This window comes from Hemitrygon akajei, chromosome 20, assembly GCF_048418815.1.
Source record: "Hemitrygon akajei chromosome 20, sHemAka1.3, whole genome shotgun sequence".
In the NCBI taxonomy this organism is placed as follows: domain Eukaryota; kingdom Metazoa; phylum Chordata; class Chondrichthyes; order Myliobatiformes; family Dasyatidae; genus Hemitrygon; species Hemitrygon akajei.
The window spans coordinates 5,506,378-5,525,272 of record NC_133143.1 but is presented as its reverse complement, the minus strand read 5'-3'; the positions used below and the strand labels follow the sequence as shown (position 1 = coordinate 5,525,272).

At 46.5% G+C, this 18,895-nt stretch overlaps 1 protein-coding gene across 1 annotated transcript in view; it reads left to right on the top strand.

Annotated features, from left to right (window-relative positions):
* LOC140714004 (rab effector MyRIP-like) overlaps nt 1-18,895 on the top strand; it is a 706,896-nt gene that overhangs the window by 672,410 nt on the left and 15,591 nt on the right. The window contains exon 15 of the mRNA XM_073024678.1: nt 14,203-14,364. Coding sequence (XP_072880779.1) covers nt 14,203-14,364 — 162 coding nt within the window. The remainder of the gene's footprint in view (nt 1-14,202; nt 14,365-18,895) is intronic.

The following is an 18,895-nucleotide window of genomic DNA, read 5'->3' as shown; positions in this document are numbered from 1 at the left end:
CTTCTGGCCCTAGACTCCCTCACTATAGGAAACATCCTCTCCACATCCACTCTATCTGTGCCCTCTGGTCCCAGACTCCCCCACTATAGGAAACATCCTCTCCACATCCACTCTATCTGTGCCCTCTGGTCCCAGACTCCCCCACTATAGGAAACATCCCCTCCACATCCACCCTATCTGTGCCCTCTGGTCCTAGATTCCCCCACTATAGGAAACATCCTCTTTACATCCACTCTGTCTGTGTCCTCTGGTCCTAGACTCCCCCACTATAGGAAACATCCTCTCCACATCCACTCTATCTGTTTCCTCTGGTCCCAGACTCCCCCACTATAGGAAACATCCACCCTATCTGTGCCCTCTGGTCCTAGACTCCCCCACTATAGGAAACATCCTCTCCACATCCACTCTATCTGTGTCCTCTGGTCCTAGACTCCCCCACTATAGGAAACATCCTCTCCACATCCACTCTATCTGTTTCCTCTGGTCCCAGACTCCCCCACTATAGGAAACATCCTCACCACATCCACTCTATCTGTGTCCTCTGGTCCCAGACTCCCCCACTACAGGAAACATCCTCTCCACATCCACTCTATCTGTGTCCTCTCATCCCAGACTTCCCCACTATAGGAAACTTCCTCTCCACATCCACTCTATCTGTGTCCTCTGGTCCCAGACTCCCCCACTATAGGAAACATCCTCTCCACATCCACTCTATCTGTGTCCTCTGGTCCCAGACTCCCCCACTATAGGAAACATCCTCACCACATCCACTCTATCTGTGTCATCTGGTCCCAGACTACCCCACTATAGGAAACATCCTCTCCACATCCACTCTATCTGTGTCTTCTGGTCCCAGACTCCCCCACTATAGGAAACATCCTCTCCACATCCACTCTATCTGTGCCCTCTGGTCCCAGACTCCCCCACTATAGGAAACATCCTCTCCACATCCACTCTATCTGTGCCTTCTGGCCCTAGACTCCCCCACTATAGGAAACATCCTCTCCACATCCACTCTATCTGTGCCCTCTGGTCCCAGACTCCCCCACTATAGGAAACATCCTCTCCACATCCACTCTATCTGTGCCTTCTGGCCCTAGACTCCCCCACTATAGGAAACATCCTCTCCACATCCACTCTATCTGTGCCCTCTGGTCCCAGACTCCCCCACTATAGGAAACATCCTCTCCACATCCACTCTATCTGTGCCTTCTGGCCCTAGACTCCCCCACTATAGGAAACATCCTCTCCACATCCACTCTATCTGTGCCCTCTGGTCCCAGACTCCCCCACTATAGGAAACATCCTCTCCACATCCACTCTATCTGTGCCCTCTGGTCCCAGACTCCCCCACTATAGGAAACATCCCCTCCACATCCACCCTATCTGTGCCCTCTGGTCCTAGATTCCCCCACTATAGGAAACATCCTCTCCACATCCACTCTATCTGTGTCCTCTGGTCCTAGATTCCCCCACTATAGGAAACATCCTCTTTACATCCACTCTGTCTGTGTCCTCTGGTCCTAGACTCCCCCACTATAGGAAACATCCACCCTATCTGTGCCCTCTGGTCCTAGACTCCCCCACTATAGGAAACATCCTCTCCACATCCACTCTATCTGTGTCCTCTGGTCCTAGACTCCCCCACTATAGGAAACATCCTCTCCACATCCACTCTATCTGTTTCCTCTGGTCCCAGACTCCCCCACTATAGGAAACATCCTCACCACATCCACTCTATCTGTGTCCTCTGGTCCCAGACTCCCCCACTATAGGAAACATCCTCTCCACATCCACTCTATCTGTGTCCTCTGGTCCCAGACTCCCCCACTATAGGAAACATCCTCACCACATCCACTCTATCTGTGCCCTCTGGTCCCAGACTCCCCCACTATAGGAAACATCCTCTCCATATCCACTCTATCTGTGCCCTCTGGTCCCAGACTCCCCCACTATAGGAAACATCCTCACCACATCCACTCTATATGTGTCCTCTGGTCCGAGACTCCCCCACTATAGGAAACATCCTCTCCACATCCACTCTATCTGTGTCCTCTGGTCCTAGACTCCCCCACTATAGGAAACATCCTCTCCACATCCACTCTATCTGTTTCCTCTGGTCCCAGACTCCCCCACTATAGGAAACATCCTCACCACATCCACTCTATCTGTGTCCTCTGGTCCCAGACTCCCCCACTATAGGAAACATCCTCTCCACATCCACTCTATCTGTGTCCTCTGGTCCCAGACTCCCCCACTATAGGAAACATCCTCACCACATCCACTCTATCTGTGCCCTCTGGTCCCAGACTCCCCCACTATAGGAAACATCCTCTCCATATCCACTCTATCTGTGCCCTCTGGTCCCAGACTCCCCCACTATAGGAAACATCCTCACCACATCCACTCTATATGTGTCCTCTGGTCCGAGACTCACCCACTATAGGAAACATCCTCTCCACATCCACTCAATCAAGGCCTTTCAATATTCAATAGGATTCAATGAGGTCATCCCTCATTCGTCTGAACTCTAGTGAATACAGACCCAGAGCCATCAAACACTCTTCATACGACAAGCCATTCAATCTTAGAATCATGCTCATGAACGTCCTTTAAACTCTCTCCAACTTCAACACATCCTTTCTAAAATATGGGGCCCAAACCTGCTCACAACACTCCAAGTGAGGCCTCACCAGTCCTTTATAAAGTCTCAACATTACATTTTTGCTTTTATATTCCTGTCCTCTGGAAATGAATGCTGACATCGCATCTGCCTTCAGTATTCACTATGGAAAAGGATCTTGGTGATTGTAGGGATGACTTGCAGTGGACTGAAAAGCTTGAGCATGTAGATATTAAGGAAGAGGATGTGCAGGAGCTTTTGGAAAGAATCAATTTGGATAAGTCACCAGGACCGGACGAGATGTACCCCAGGCTACATCCAGATGTACCCCAGGAGGCGAGGGAGGAGATTGCTGAGCCTCTGGTAATGATCTTTGTGTAACCCCCTGAGTCGCCTCAGGCTCGCTCAGCTCGTTCTCGTCTGGGGGGAGCAGCCTTCGGCCCCACCCAACTGGGTAATCAGCTGGTGTGGATGCTGTGTGATGTCCCCACCTCGCCAAATTACAGACAGCACACTATATGCGATTAAATGATTACAATTTATAAAGATTACTATAACTAAGTAATTAATAACGATACAGTATACATGAAGGAAAATAAAATAAAGAAAAGGCACCAAATTTATCAAAGTCCAAACCACTTCATGCACAACCGTTGGAGCTCAATTACTGATGTCTTCTGGCCACCATTCAATCCCCTCCGAACTCCTCGACTCGCAGCTCAGGACCACCCGAAGTGGTCAACCAAGCACATCTATCTACGTCTCCTCTCCTCGGGGTACCTCCTGGCCTCGGACCCCCACTTGGGGTCCGTTCCTCGCCCAGTTTACAGTATCGCGTCCTCTCTCTCCCACCCCCTCGCGCCGATCTCCCCAAAAGCCCACCAACAATAGCTTACAGACTCAGAAGAAAGTACAACATTAATCCCAATTGGTTTACACAGGAATACAATTCTCGTTATCGGTAAATTTTAACCCAAACAAGCTTCCAGCACTCTCTCGCAACAAAGAAGCATTCCTACTTTTAACAAAACAAAGAAGCCATTTTGATTAACATACGCAGTAACAAAGAAAAAGAAGAAACCCCTCTTTTCATTTGCGTCATCAATGGGGACAGGAAAAGTTCCAGGGAATTAGAGGTTTGCGGATGTCGTTCCTTTATTCAAGAAAGGGAGTAGAGATAGCCCAGGAAATTACAGACCAGTGAGTCTTACCTCAGTGGTTTTTAAGTTGATGGAGAAGATCCTGAGAGGCAGGATTTATGAACATTTGAAGAGGTATAATATGATTAGGAATAGTCAGCATGGCTTTGTCAGAGGCAGGTTGTGCCTTATGAGCCTGATAGATTTTTTTTGAGGATGTGACTAAACACATTGATTAAGGAAGAACAGTGGATGTAGTGTATATGGATTTCAGCAAGGCATTTGATAAGGTTCCCCATGAAAGGCTTATTGAGAAAGTAAGCAGGCATGGGATCCAAGGAGACTTGCTTTGTAGATCCAGAACTGGTTTGCATGGAGGTCGGTGACCAGTGGAGTGCCTCAGGGATCTGTTCTGAGACCCGTACTCTTCGTCATTTTTATAAATGATCTGGATGAGGAAGTGGAGGGATGGGTTAGAAAATTTGCTGATGACACAAAGGTTGGGGGTGTTGTGGATAGTGTAGAGGGCTGTCAGAGGTTACAGTGGGACATCGATAGTATGCAAAACTGGGCTGAGAAGTGGCAGATGGAGTTTAACCCAGGAAAGTGTGGGGTGGTTCATTTTGGTAGGTCAAATATGATGGCAGAATATAGTATTAATGGTAAGACTCTTGGCAGTGTGGAGGATCAGAGGGATACTGGGGTCTGAGTCCATAGGACACTCAAAGCTGCTGCGCAGGTTGACTCTGTGGTTAAGAAGGCATACGGTGCATTGGCCTTCATCAATCGTGGGATTGAGTTTAAGATCTGAGAGGTAATGTTGCAGCTATATAGGACCCTGGTCAGACCCCACTTGGTGTACTGTTCTCAGTTCTGGTCACCTCACTACAAGAAGGATGTGAAACAATAGAAAGGGTACAGAGGAGATTTACAAGGATGTTGCCTGGATTGGGTAGCATGCCTTATGAGAATAGGTTGAGTGAACTCGGCCTTTTCTCATTAGAGCAACAGAGGATGAGAGTTGATCTGATAGAGGTGTATAAGATGATGAGAGACATTTTCCCAGGGCTGAGATTGCTAGCATGAGAGGGCAGAGTTTTAAGATGCTTGGAAGTAGGTATGGAGGAGATGTTTTCTATGCAGAGAGTGGTGAGTGCGTGGAAGGGGCTGCCAGCGGCGGTGGTGAAGACGGATACGATTAGGTCTTTTAAGAGACTCCTGGATAGGTACATGGAGCTTAGAAAAATAGAGGGCTATGGGTAACCCTAGTAATTTCTAAGGTAAGAACATGTTCGGCACAGCTTTGTGGGCTGAAGGGCCTGTATTGTGATGTAGTTTTTCTATGTGTGGCAACTTGTCAAAGGCCTTCAGAAAATCCCAAGTAGACAACATCAAATGACTTTCCTTTGTCTTTTTCACAGGTGTCTGGGGGTTTGTGTTGGGACAGATACTTTTTACATTTTTGTCAATGATAGAATTGATAGTTTTGTTGCAAATTTTGCAGACAATCCTGCTTCATGCTTCTTCAAATAATTCCGACAGATTTATCAGGCAAGATCTGTCGTTAAGGAAGCCATGCTGACTTTGTCCTATGTTGTCCTGCGTCACCAGGTACTCCATAACGTCAGCCTTAACAATTGACTCCAACATCTTCCCAACCATTGAGGTCAAATTAACTGACCTATAGTTTATTTTCTTCTACCTCTCTCCCTTATTGAAGAGTGGAATGACAGTTGCAATGTTTCAGTCTTAGGAAGAATATCCAGAGTCTAATGATTCTTGAAAGATCATCACAAATGCCTCCACAATTTTTTCAGCCATCACTATCAGAACCCTGTGATGTACACCATCTGGTCCGGGTGACTTATCTACCTTCAGACCTTTCAGTTTCCCAAGGGCCTTCACTCTAGTAAAGGTAACTTAACAGACTTCATGATCCCTGACACCTGGTTCTTCCATCACACTGCTGTTATATTCCACAGTAAAGACTGATGAAAAATACTTAGCCAGTTCATCCGCTGTTCCCTTGTCTCCCATTACTACCTCTCCAGCATTGTTTTCCAGCGGTCCGATATCCAGTCTCATCTTTCTTTCACATTTTATGTATCTGAAGAATCTTTTGGTATCCTCTTTAATATTACTGGCTAGCTTACTTCCATATTCCATCTTTACCTTCATATTGATTTTTTTATTGCTTTTTTAAGCTACATGTACCTATCCAGGAGTCCCTTAAAAAACACTATGGTATCACTATTGCTCAACCTCGTCACTTGTCCTACCCATGTGATTTGTACCATCATGGACCATGACTTCTGGCTGTTCACCCTCCCACTTTGAGATAGAGGACTCAATCCCAGATATCTGGGACCCTAGCACCCAGGTGGCAACATACCATCCAGGAATCCACGTTCTTGCCCCCTGAAACTCCTGTCTGTTCCCCTAAGTAACAAATCCCTCATCACCATGGCTTGTCTCTTCTCCCCCCCCCCCTTCCCTTGTGAGTCACAGAGCCAGACAGTTCCAGAGACTTGATCACTGTGACTTTCCTCTGTGAGGTCAACCAATCCCCCCACCCCAACAGTATCCGAAGTGATATACATTTTTTTAGAGGGGGGTGGCCACAAGGGTACTCTGCAATGACTCCTTTCTCCTTCCTGACTGTCACCCAGTTTCCCGTGTCCTGCACCTTGGGTGTAATTACCTCTCTAAATTCAGCCTCCTGAATGATCCGGAGTTCATCCAGTTCCAGCTCCAACTCCTTAACCAGTTTGCTAGAAACTGCAGCTGGATGCACTTCTCAGAGTTGTAGTGGTCAGGGACACTGGACAACTCCCTGCCTTCCCACATCCCGCAAGAGGAGCATTCAACTATCCTGCCTGGCGTCCCCACTGTCCGAGCTGAGCAGATAGACAGAGGAAAGGGGAAAAGAACCTGGGGCTTTCCTTTTGCTTTCTCTGACTGAAGCCTGTCCTCACGGAAGCTTCGAAGAGCTAAAGCCCCACAATGACCACTCTGACTCTGTCCACTCAGATGATGGCCGCTGCACTTGCCACTGCCTTCCTTTAATTTGATAATCAATCCCAAGCATCACTGGTCAAAGCTCTTTTTTGTATGTTGCCTCAAAACCCTGCCTTTAAAATCTCAATCGCAGTCCTGTTTAAAAAGTGGCTGTCTAACACACTCCCTGCTGTGGATTGTCCAACAAGGACACTTACCCCTCCAAGAGTGACAGGTGCTACACCTGCTCCTATACCTGCTCTCTCACCACCATTCACAGGTCCTGCAAGTCTAGCAAAGTTATTTATTGTATCTCAGTACAGCGTCCTCTGCATCAGTGAGACCCAGCGCAGATTGGGGCACCAATTCATCCAACACCTTCGCTCTGTCCACTACAAAAGACAAGATTTCCCAGTGGCTACCCATTTCATTTTGGCTTCCCATTCCCATTCTAACATCTCTGTCCATGGCCTCTTAGTGGACTTAGTGAGACCAACCTCCGGCTGGAGGACCAACATCTCATATCCTTTCTGGGAGGTCTCTGGATGGCATGAACATCAATTTCTTTAACTTCCAGTAATTCCTCCCCCTTCCTCCTCCTCTTTTTTATTCATCTTTCTAATTACCCTCTGTCCCCTTCTCTCCCACACCTGCCCATCACCTCTCTCTGCCCCTCCTCCTTCCCGTTTTTCCATGGTCCGCTGTCTTTTCCCATTAGATCCTTTCTTCTTCAGCTCTTTATCTCTTAGACATCACTTCCCAGCTTCTAACTTCATCTCCCCTCCTCACTCATCACTTTCTCCCCTCGCCTGATCTCACCTATTACCTCCCAGCTTCTAACTTCATCTCCCCTCCTCACTCATCACTTTCTCCCCTCGCCTGATCTCACCTATTACCTCCCAGCTTCTAACTTCATCTCCCCTCCTCACTCATCACTTCCTCCTCTCGCTTGGTCTCACCTATCACCTCCCAGCTTGCACCCATTCCCTCCCTCCCATCTTCTAATTCTGGCTTCTGCAGACTTCTTTTCAATAGGGTTTCAATAGGTCAATGGGCACATTTAATGTCAGAGAAATGTATACAATGTACGTCCTGAAATTCTTCCGCGGCAACATCCACCAAAACAGAGGAGTGCCCCAAAGAATGAATGTCAGTTAAATGTTAGAATCCCAAATTACCCCCCCAGCTCCCCCCTCCCACACAATCAGCAGTAAAGCAACGACCCCCTCCCTCGCCAGCAAAATGCATTGACACCCCCACCGAGCACTCAAGCGAGCAGCAAAGCATCAATTAAGACACGGACTTGCAGTGCCCCAAAGACTACTCATTCACCCGGTATTCGACACACCACAGGCTCTCTCTCCCTAATAAGGGATAAAGAGGTGTCCCCATTTCACAGCGAGAGGGAAGACATAACAAACCACTCGCTGATTTACGATTTTAAAAGTCTGTTGCGTCACTTTTTCCGAGCTCTGTGCCCAAAGATCTCGGGTCCCTGGGCACACGGCCAGCAGCTGGCTCACTGCTCTCGATCTTCCATCTAGCACAATGTTCAGGCGGAGGCAGCACTGGCCCTGAATCCGCCCGTCTCCAGAGCCACGAAAATCCGGAACCCTGAAGGTGTGCTGGTCTTCCGTGCCGCATCATCCTTGGCAGATCGAAAAGCGGCTGGTCGTGAGGCCCCGAGAGCAGGTCCCATTTCTGCAAAGAACCAAAGTTGCCATGTAACTCCAGGTCAGGGTCTTCAAAAGAACCTTGAAAAGGGGAAAATGAGATTTCAAAGACTGAAATAGAGCTGTTTTCGAAGCTGCAAGCAAAGGAGTTGCCATTAGGTGCCATCGTCCTCCTAAACTTGCCTGTCCTGATGAAGGGTCTTGGCCCAAATCATCAACTATTTATCCCCTTCCATAAATGCTGCCTGACCTGCTGAGTTTCTCCAGCATTTTGTGTGTTCTGTTGTGATGGTCAGTGTCAAGTTTCCAGACAGCAGACACCACCCCTTCATCTCAAGGGAATCTATGTGTTTCGAGAAGGGTGGATCCTGAAGAACGCCTTCCCCTCTGCTTTTGTGGTTCGTCATAGCAGCTAAGACTGATACAGGCACTGCACAAGAAAGAGAAACATCTATTGCTTATTTATTTATCATTATTATTTCTTTTTTCCTTCTGTATTTGACCAATTTGTTGTCTTCTGCACACAGGTTGCCCATCCTGCTGAATGCAGTCTTCCATTGATTCTGTTATGGTTACTGATTTACTGTGTATGCCCGCAAGAAGTGAATCTCAGGGCTGTAAACGGTGACACATATGTACTTTGATAATAGATTTATTTATAACTTTGAGCCTTTTTGAATTCCTTACAAAAAGTGGTGGTGGGGGGAGGGGGGCTGGAAAACAGACAGCTTCCCTCAAATTTCATAAACTCTCCTGGGAGTCTCCTTTCGATAAGAGGAGCAGACCAAGATAGTGAGAGGAATCTCACAACTAGTAATCACATTCACAGCGGACGGTGTATGCAGTCATTGTCAGAACATCATGACAGCCATGGCATGTCTAATAATTTCACAGTTGTGTGCACTGCTGTAATGAGGCAATCATTCTGAATGGGTGGGCAGCATCACTCACTCTACAGCAGACGAGGTATAAATCTTGTTGCAACTCAGGGAACTGGCAAAATGCTGAAGAAGTTACAGCCTTGAAGCTAAGGTTAATGCTCGCAGCAACATTACAAAGCTGTGAAAGAGTTATACATCAGCGGTGCAGCAGTAAGAGGCATAATACTCAGGAACTATATATACCGGCAGATGTGTTACACAGCTATTATGAAAAGTGAACTGTGTATGGTGCATCAGGCATGGGACATCGACCACAGTGAGCAATGAACTTGAACTGCAGTAGGTATTGGTTTATTACTGTCACATGTACTGAGATAGAGTGAAAAGCTGGTCTTGTCTACTGTTCATACAGATCAATTCATCACACAGTGCATTGAGGTAGAACACGGTAAGACAATTACAGACTGCAGTGCAACAGCTACAGAGAAAGTGCAGGGCAGGAGGACAGTAAGGTGCAAGGTCACGGTACTGTATTGGTTAGCACAATGCTTTACAATACAGGCGTCGTGGGTTCAGTTCCCATCACTGCCTGTAAGGAGTTTGTCCGTTTTCCCAGTGTCAGTGTGGATCTTGTCTGAGTGTTCCCATTCCCTCCCACAGTCCAAAGACATACAGGTTGATAGATGAACTGGTCGTTGTAGATTGTCCTGTGATTAGGCTCAGGGTGAATCAGGGGATTTCTGGATGCTGCAGCTCCAAGGGTTGCATGGGTCTGTTCCACATTGCATCACAATAACTGAATCGCGAGGTTTGAAGTCCAGCTTATTGTACGAGGGAGCCGTTCAATCGTCTGATAACAGTGGGATAGAAGCTGTCCTTAGGCCTGCTTGAAGACACTTTAGACTTCCGTATCTCTTACCTGAAGGGAGAGGGAACAATGTCCAGGGTGGGTAGCATCTCCGATTGTGCTTGGCCGCTTTACCGGGGCAGGGAGAAATGCAGACAGAGTCTATGGAAAGGAAGTTGTTTTCCATGATGGACTGGCTGGCAACTGAGAAAGCTCTGATTTTGTGAGTTCTGAGATGGCAGCTGAGACTCTGTAGGAACTGAGGGCTCTTACACTGATGGGCAAGAGGTGTTTAGCAGGGTGAGTGGATGTTTCATCCATCCTCCGCTTGCACAGTATGTTCACGATACATGATCTTGATTTTTCAATATCATCCCAAGTGCCCCTACGCCTTTCTGAGTGCTGATGGTCCAGAAGCTGGAGTCACTGGAGATGTTGCATTCCTTCGTCTATCTGTCCTGTAATCTCCTCCCCTGACAGAATAGTGTCTCTTCCAGCAGATGTAACAGACACCCCAGTCCTGGGATGTTGATTTGGAAGAGCACAGTGTCTTTTATTCCCCCACCCAGACATCACAGAACAGTACAGCACAGAAAAAGGCTTTTTGCCCCATGAAGTTGTGCCAAACTAATTAAAGTAGTAATTGAATTCCTGGCTAAACTAATTCCTACTGCCTACACAATGTCCATATCCTTTCATTCTCTGCGTATTCATGGCCCTATCTAAGACCACCTTAAACAGTACTATTACACTTGCCTCTGCTACTTCCCCTGACAGTGCATTCTAGGCATCCACCTACTGTGTAAAAAATACTTGCCCCACCCATCACTTTCCAATCGCTCCCCCACCTTAGTTGCATGTCCTCTAGGTCAGCATTTCAGATCGAAAACTTTAACTATTATTTTCCCACTACACACGCTGCTAATCCTGCTGAGTTCCTGCAGTGGGTTGTTTGTCATTATGGCATCTCTGGTCTTTTGTGACTCCATCAGATCATTAAACTGCACCTCTCTCCATGGATGCAGCCTGCCCGGTGGAGGGTTTGATTTCCATCACTCGTATGTTTAACTACTATTTAAGTACAGCCGTGATATTTTACAGTAATAAGCAAATCAAACAGAGCCCTTGAGGAATATAAAGCAGCCAGAAAAGAACGACAGAAGGGAATTAGGAAAGCCAGGAGGGGCCATGAAAATTCTATGGCAAGTAGGATTAAAGAGAATCCTTAGGCATTCTATACGTACATCAAGAGCAACAGGATATCTAGGGAGAGGGTGGGACCACTCAAGGATAAAGAGGAACAATTGCTTGGATATGGGTGAAGTCTCCAATGAGTACTTTACAATCAGTATTTACCAAGCATAAGGATGTGGAGGATAGGGTGGTCAGTGCCAAGCGTATTAATGTGCATTGGCATTGTGAGGTAAAGCAGGAGGTACTGTTGGATCTCCTAAAGAGCCTTAAAGTGGATAAGTCCCAGGGCCTGGGACCTATACCCCAGGTTATTGAGAGAGACAAGAGAATAAATTGTTGGGGCCTTGACCAATATCTTTGTGTCCCCTCTAGCCACAAGGACTGTCAGGTAGCTAATGTTGTTCCATTATTTAAAAAGGAAACCAGGTACAATCCTGGAAATTATAGACTGGTCAGTCTCGGTCACTGGTAGGGAAATTACTGGAGAGAATTCTTAGGAATAGGATTTATGGGTATTTGGAAAACTATGGCCTTATTAGGGAAAACAGGCATAGCTTTGTGCAGAGCAAGTCGTGTCTTACTAACTAGACTGAGTGTTTTTATGAGGTGCCAAGGGTGAATGATGAAGGCAGAGCTGTGGATATTGTTTACGTGGATTTTAGTAAAGTGCTTGACAAGGTTCCTCATGGGGGCTCATCCAGAAGATTAAGATGTGTGGTGAATTACCGGTTTGGACTTGGAACTGCTTGCCCATGGAAGACTAAGGTAGTGGTGAAAGAGTGGAGGTCAGTCAGTAGTGGTGTTCCGCAGAGATCTAAACCGGGACCCCTGCGGCCTGTGATGTACATAAATGACCTGGATGAAAATGTAGATAGGTGGGTTAGTAAGTTTGCAGATGATATGAAGATTGGTAGTCTTGTGGATGCCATAGAAGACTGGCAGAGAACACAGTGGGATACAGATCAGTTGCAGATATGGGTAGAGAAATGGCAGATGGAATTTAACCCATTGCACTTTGCTAGGTCAAACGTAAAGAGGCAAGATCCTTAACAGTGTTGATGAGCAAAGGGATCTTGAGATCCAGGTACATAACTCGTTGAAAGTGGCTATACAGGTTAATAGGGTGGTTAAGAAGCCATATGGCCTGATTGTGTTTATTAGACGGAGCATAGGGTTCAAAAGTGAGCAAGTTATGTTGTGGCTTTATAAAACACTAGTTAAGCTGCATCGGGAGTATTGCATACAGTTTTGGTCACCCCATTACAAGTAAGGATGTTGAGGCTTTTGAGAGGGTGCAGAAGAGATGTAGGATGTTACCTGGATTAGAAGGCATGACCTTAACAATCGGTTAAACAAACTTGGGTTCTTTCCTCAGGAGCGGCAGAGGCTGAGGGGAGATCTGATAGAGGCCTTTAAGGTTATAAGAGGTATCGATAGAGTAGTGTCTTTTCCCAAGAGTTGAGAAGTCGAATACCAGAGGTCATGCATTTAAGGTGAGAGAAGGGAATTTCAAATGATATGTGTGGAGCACATTTTTTACAAAGAGTGGATTGTGCTGTGTGGTGTGGTTGTAGAGGCAGAAATAGAACATAGAAATCTACAGCACGTTACAGGCCCCATGGCCCACAATGTTGTGCCGACCATATTACCTACTCTAGAAACTGCCCAGAACTACCTTACTGCATAGCCCTCTATTTTTCGAAGCTCCATGTACCTATCCAGGAGTCTCTTAGCAGACCCTGTGGTATCTGCCTCCACCACCACTGACAGACCCTGTGGTATCTGCCTCCACCACCGCTGACAGACCCTGTGGTATCTGCCTCCACCAGCGCTGACAGACCCTGTGGTATCTGCCTCCACCAGCGCTGACAGACCCTGTGGTATCTGCCTCCACCACCACTGACAGACCCTGTGGTATCTGCCTCCACCAGCGCTGACAGACCCTGTGGTATCTGCCTCCACCAGCGCTGACAGACCCTGTTGTATCTGCCTCCACCAGCGCTGACAGACCCTGTGGTATCTGCCTCCACCAGCGCTGACAGACCCTGTTGTATCTGCCTCCACCAGCGCCGCCCGCAGTGCATTCCACACACCCACCACTCTCTGTGTGAAAAACTTACCCTGACGTGTATCTACTTCCAAGCACCTTAAAACCATGCCCCCTCAGAGACTTTTTATTGGATATTAGAGACTTTTAAGGGATGTTTTTGTAGCACATGAATGTGAGGAAAATAGAAGGATATGGTCATTGTGTAGGCAGAAGAGATTAGTTTGATTGGCGATTTGATTACTGATTTAACTGGTTCAGCACACCATTGTGGGCTGAAGGGCCTGTTCCTGTGCTGTACTGCTCTGTGTTTTATAAACCAAGATACATGAGCTATCTCGAGGGGCTAGAACAGACGGGGGGGGGGGGTGATACACCATACAGAAGCAACCAAAATAATGAAAAGGGTGAATGTAAAAAAGTACGTCATAATTTCCCCTCTCACATTCTTGCATACTCTCAAACTTTGCCTTCAACTTGCATGGGATGTGTGTATTTGTCATCGCGGCCTCCTGCCTATTACTGTGTGCTTAATTGTAGTCATAGTGGAGAAACCCATTTACGTTCACTGGAGCTCAGGGTTGGCCTCCCATACTTGCCTCCATTCACATGCATGGGATTGGAGTGATGTTTGGTAAGTAGTGTAGCCTGAGGCAGCTGTTTCTGAGCTCTCTGGCTCTACACTGTTGCGAGAATTGATTTCTTCTCATGCACCCAATAATGGTTATACCCAAAATGTTTACAAACATTTTCTGAAATTGTCTTCATCATTATAAAAGTTTTAACTGTCTCTGTTAACAGGTTTACATAACAGCCGGCACTGTGTACAGTCTTGAGGGTCAGCTGAATGATCTGGAGGACTGTGCTCGTAGTATTCACAGTATAACCACTGAAACCAAGCTGGCAGATCTGGAAGATCAGGTGGCAACAGCAGCTGCTCAAGTTCACCAAGCCGAACTCCAGGTAAGTGGCAAGATCAGGCCACAGAGGTCATGATATACCCAGCAATCGGTTTAAGATGGCACTGGTTAAGCAGAGCGACGACTTGCTTGCAGCAAAGAACAACTATTAGCTACTTTTATTTATCACACTTCTAACTGAAAATGATCACAAGGGAGCCTGTAACTTCCCTTTTGGAGTCGAGCTTTGGAACCGTCTGTATGACCTAGTATTTTTGGGCCTCGAAGGTGCAGGATGGTTGCGGTGTGGTGCGTATGGGCTGAATCGAGGCAGCGGAGCCCGGACCCAAGAGCAGGGAGCAAGCCAATGTTTGGCTACTGGAGGTGACAGAACGCAGCAGAGTGGACCCAGCAGGGCCCAGGCCTAAGCGCGTGGAATAAGACATGGTTTACCTGATTTAAGCACCAGGCCAAATTGGAAAGGTCAGGCATGGACTGAATCGAAGCAACAGGTTCTGTGTGAGTTTGAGAACGTAGCGAAGTGGTATGAGAACACGGAAGAGCCCACAGTTTGACTGATTTAAGCACTGGGCTGGTTTGAAACGGTCAGGGTGTCGGGGTCTGAGGTGAGAGGAGGGCTGGGATTCAGCTTGCTGCTCTGTGATAGGTTACTTATCCCTGCGTTGAACTGAGGCTGTGGCCTGCAACTAGCAGCCTCCTAGATTGACTGTGGCTGTGGACTCACTATCATCAACTTCAGTTCTGAATGATATTTGCTTACTTTTATTGTTTGGAAATGGTGAAGTGTCATCAGAACCCATTTGACTGGAAATGTTAACTGCGTTTCTCCATGGAGAGTCCCTGAGCTCTGCTGATTTGTGTCACCTGCAGTATTTTGTTTCTGTAGGAGTTTCTCTGTCCTTGAGCTCTTATCTCCACATCTCCATTTCCACCTCTAGTCCTCGTGTCCTCCTCTACTCTCCTTCCGTTCTGGCCTCTTGGTGATCTCTGAATGTAATCGCTGACAGTCATGATGCTAAAGCTCTAAACACGGGAACTCCCAGCCAAGCCTCTGCGTCTCATTCACCTCTCGTTTTGTCTCTGCCACCTCCTTGTCATCTGTCTCATGTCCAAGTATGTATTTGGCCACACTCCTGTAAAGTGTTTTGGTCGACTTTACCAAGGGTACTAAATTAACAGAAGTTTTTGTGCCCCCCTCATTGACAACCCTTCCTTACAGAAGGACAATATTTGCATTACGTTTACAGCATTAACATCAAGGCCAAGACTTGTTGCGGAACAACTTAAAATGTGAGGTTTTCTATTAATCTATGATCACAATCAGAGTTTAAATGTGTTAGGGAAATCCAGGTGGTTTAAAAAAAGTGGTTAAATTCAGGAATACCTTCATAGCTTCATAAGAGTGAGCCAGTTCAAGCAGTCATACACACAGCAAGATCCCCAAACTGCGGAGTGTAAAGGGCAGATACACTGGTCTAGTGTGTCTTTCTTAGAAGTTTGCATCTCATCTGAAACTTTGACAAACTTCTATAGATTCACAGTGGAGAGTATACCACCTGGTTGCATCATAGCCTGGCATGAACTCGAGTGGGGGCAGGATTGGGTAGGGTTTAAACTAATTTGTCAAGGAGATGGGAACCAGAGTGAAGGGGCTCAGGACAGGATGAATGGTAAACAAGCAAAGATAGCTTACAGTCAGACTGTCAGGAAGGGCGGGCAGATGATAGGACATAATTCAGTCAGCAGGGTGAGTATCAGTGCAGAATCAAAAAGGGCAGCAAATGCAGTACTCTAAAAGTGTTATATCAAATAGTTCATATCCAATCTCAAAGTCAATATCAAATATTGATTGGCATCTCCCTAGAGTGAGGGGTTTAGATGGGGTGGAGTTTGTTAGGTGTGTTCAGGAAGGTTTCTTGACACACTATGTAGATAAGCCTACAAGAGGAGAGGCTGTACTTGATCTGGTATTGGGAAATGAAGCTGGTCAGGTGTCAGGTCTCTCAGGAGGAGAGCATTTTGGAGATAGTGATCACAATTCTATCTCCTTTACCATAGCATTGGAGAGGGATAGGAACAGACAAGTTAGGAAAGTGTTTAATTGGAGTAAAGGGAAATATGAAGCTATCAGGCAGGAACCTGGAAGCATAAATTGGAAACAGATCTTCTCAGGGAAACGTACGGAAGAAACTGGCAAATGTTCAGGGGCTATTTGCCTGGGGCTCTGCTTAGGTACATTCCGATGAGACAAGGAAAGGATGGTAGGGTACAGGAACCATGGTGTACAAAGGTTTTTGTAAATCTAGTCAAGAAGAAAAGAAGAGCTTATGAAAGGTTCTAAAAACTAGGTAATGATAGAGATCCAGAAGATTATAAGGCTAGCAGGAAGGAGCTGAAGAAAGAAATTAGGAGAGCCAGAAGGGGCCATGAGAAGGCCTTGGCAGACAGGATTAAGGAAAACCCCAAGGCATTCTACAAGTATATGAAGAGCAAGAGGATAAGACATGAATAGGACCAATCAAGTGTGACAGTGGAAAAGTGTGTATGGAACCGGAGGAGATGGCAGAGGTACTTAATGAATACAGTCGGCCCTCCTTATCCGCGGGGGATTGATTCCGGGACGTCTCGTGGATACCAAAATTCGCAGATACACAAGTCCCTTATACAACCTGTCCCAATCCGGTGGACCTTAGGACCCAGTGGAACCCCAGACCTTATTTAACCTGTCTTAGTGCGCTGGACATTAGGACCCGGTGCCAGAGCTCTGAATGCACAATGTTTCTGTTCACGAAAATAATCACGATCACGATTGAAAATAAAGTGGAAATAATAAAGCGATTGGAAAGAGGTGAAACGCCATCGGTCACTGGAAAAGCATTAGGCTACAGTCGGTCAACTATCGGAACAATTTTAAAGGATAAAGTGAGAAAGGCCCTGCCCCGATGAAAGCTACAATTATTACTAAGCAACGCAGTGGTTTAATTATTGGGTTTTGGGGTTTTGATCCTCACATCAACCCGGCATGGTGGAGAGCGCCCTTGGGAGCGATCTGTCCCGAGTCCCGAGAACTTCCGTTCCCGAGCCCGGCGCTGAAACATACGTTCTTAAGTGTTTTATATGCATAGAAAGGTAAAATATATACTATATACTAAGACAAAAGTTTGACTAACTGATGCTAAATAATACCGGATGGGTAATCCGTAGATAAGGAGGGCCGACTGTACTTTGCTTCAGTATTCACTACGGAAAAGGATCTTGGAGATTGTAGGGAAGATTTGCAGTGGACTGAAAAGCTTGAGCATGTAGATTTTAAGGAAGAGGATGTATTGGAGCAAGTCACAGAGACCAAGCGGGATGTACCCCAGCCTACTTTGGGAAGCGAGGGAGGAGATTGCTGAACCTCTGGCACAATCTTTGCAACATCAATGAGGATGGGAGAGGTTCCAGAGGATTGGAGGGTTGCGGATGTTGTTCCCTTATTCAAGAAAGGGAGTAGAGATAGCCCAGAAAATTATAGACCAGTGAGTCATACCTCAGTGTTTGGTAAGCTGATGGAGAAGATCCTGAGAGGCAGGATTTATGAACATTTGGAGAGGCATAATATGATTAGGAATAGTCAGCATGGCTTTGTCAAAGGCAGGTCATGCCTTAAAGCTTGATTGAAATTTTTGAGGATGTGACTAAACACATTGATGAAGGAAGAGCAGTAGATGTAGTGTATATGGATTTCAGCAAGGCATTTGATAAGGTACCCCAAGGCTTATTGAGAAAGTAAGGAGGCATGGGATCCAAGGAGACATTGCTTTGTGGATCCAGAATTGGCTCTCCCACAGAAGGCAAAGAGTGGTTGTAGACGGGTCATATTCTGCATGGAGATCAGTCACCAGTGGAGTGCCTCAGGGATCTGTTCTGGGACCCCTGCTCTTAGTAAGTTTTATAAATGACCTGGATGAGGAAGTGGAGGGATGGGTTAGTAAGTTTGCTAATGACACAAAGGTTGGGGGTGTTGTGGATAGTGTGGAGGGCTGTCAGAGGTTACAGTGGGACATTGATAGGATGCAAAACTGGGCTGAGAAGTGTCAGATGGAGTTCAACCCAGATAAGTGTGAAGTGGTTTATTTTGGTAGGTCAAATATAATGGCAGAATATAGTATTAATGGTAAGACTCTTGGCAGTGTGGAGGATCAGCGGGATCTTGGGGACCAAGTCCATAGGACACTCAAAGCAGCTGCGCAGGTTGACTCTGTAATTAGGAAGGCATACAGTGCATTGGCCTTCATCAATCATGGGATTGAGTTTAAGAGGTGAGAGATAATGTTGCAGCTATATAGGACCCTGGTCAGACCCCACTTGGAGTACTGTGCTCAGTTCTGGTCACCTCACTACAGGAAGGATGTGGAAACCATAGAAAGGGTGCAGAGGAGATTTACAAGGACGTTGCCTGGATTGGGGAGCATGTCTGATGAGAATAGGTGGAGTGTACTTGGCCTTTTCTCCTTGGAGTGATGGAGGATGAGAGGTGACCTGATAGAGGTGTACAAGATGATGAGAGGCATTGATCGTGTGGATAGTCA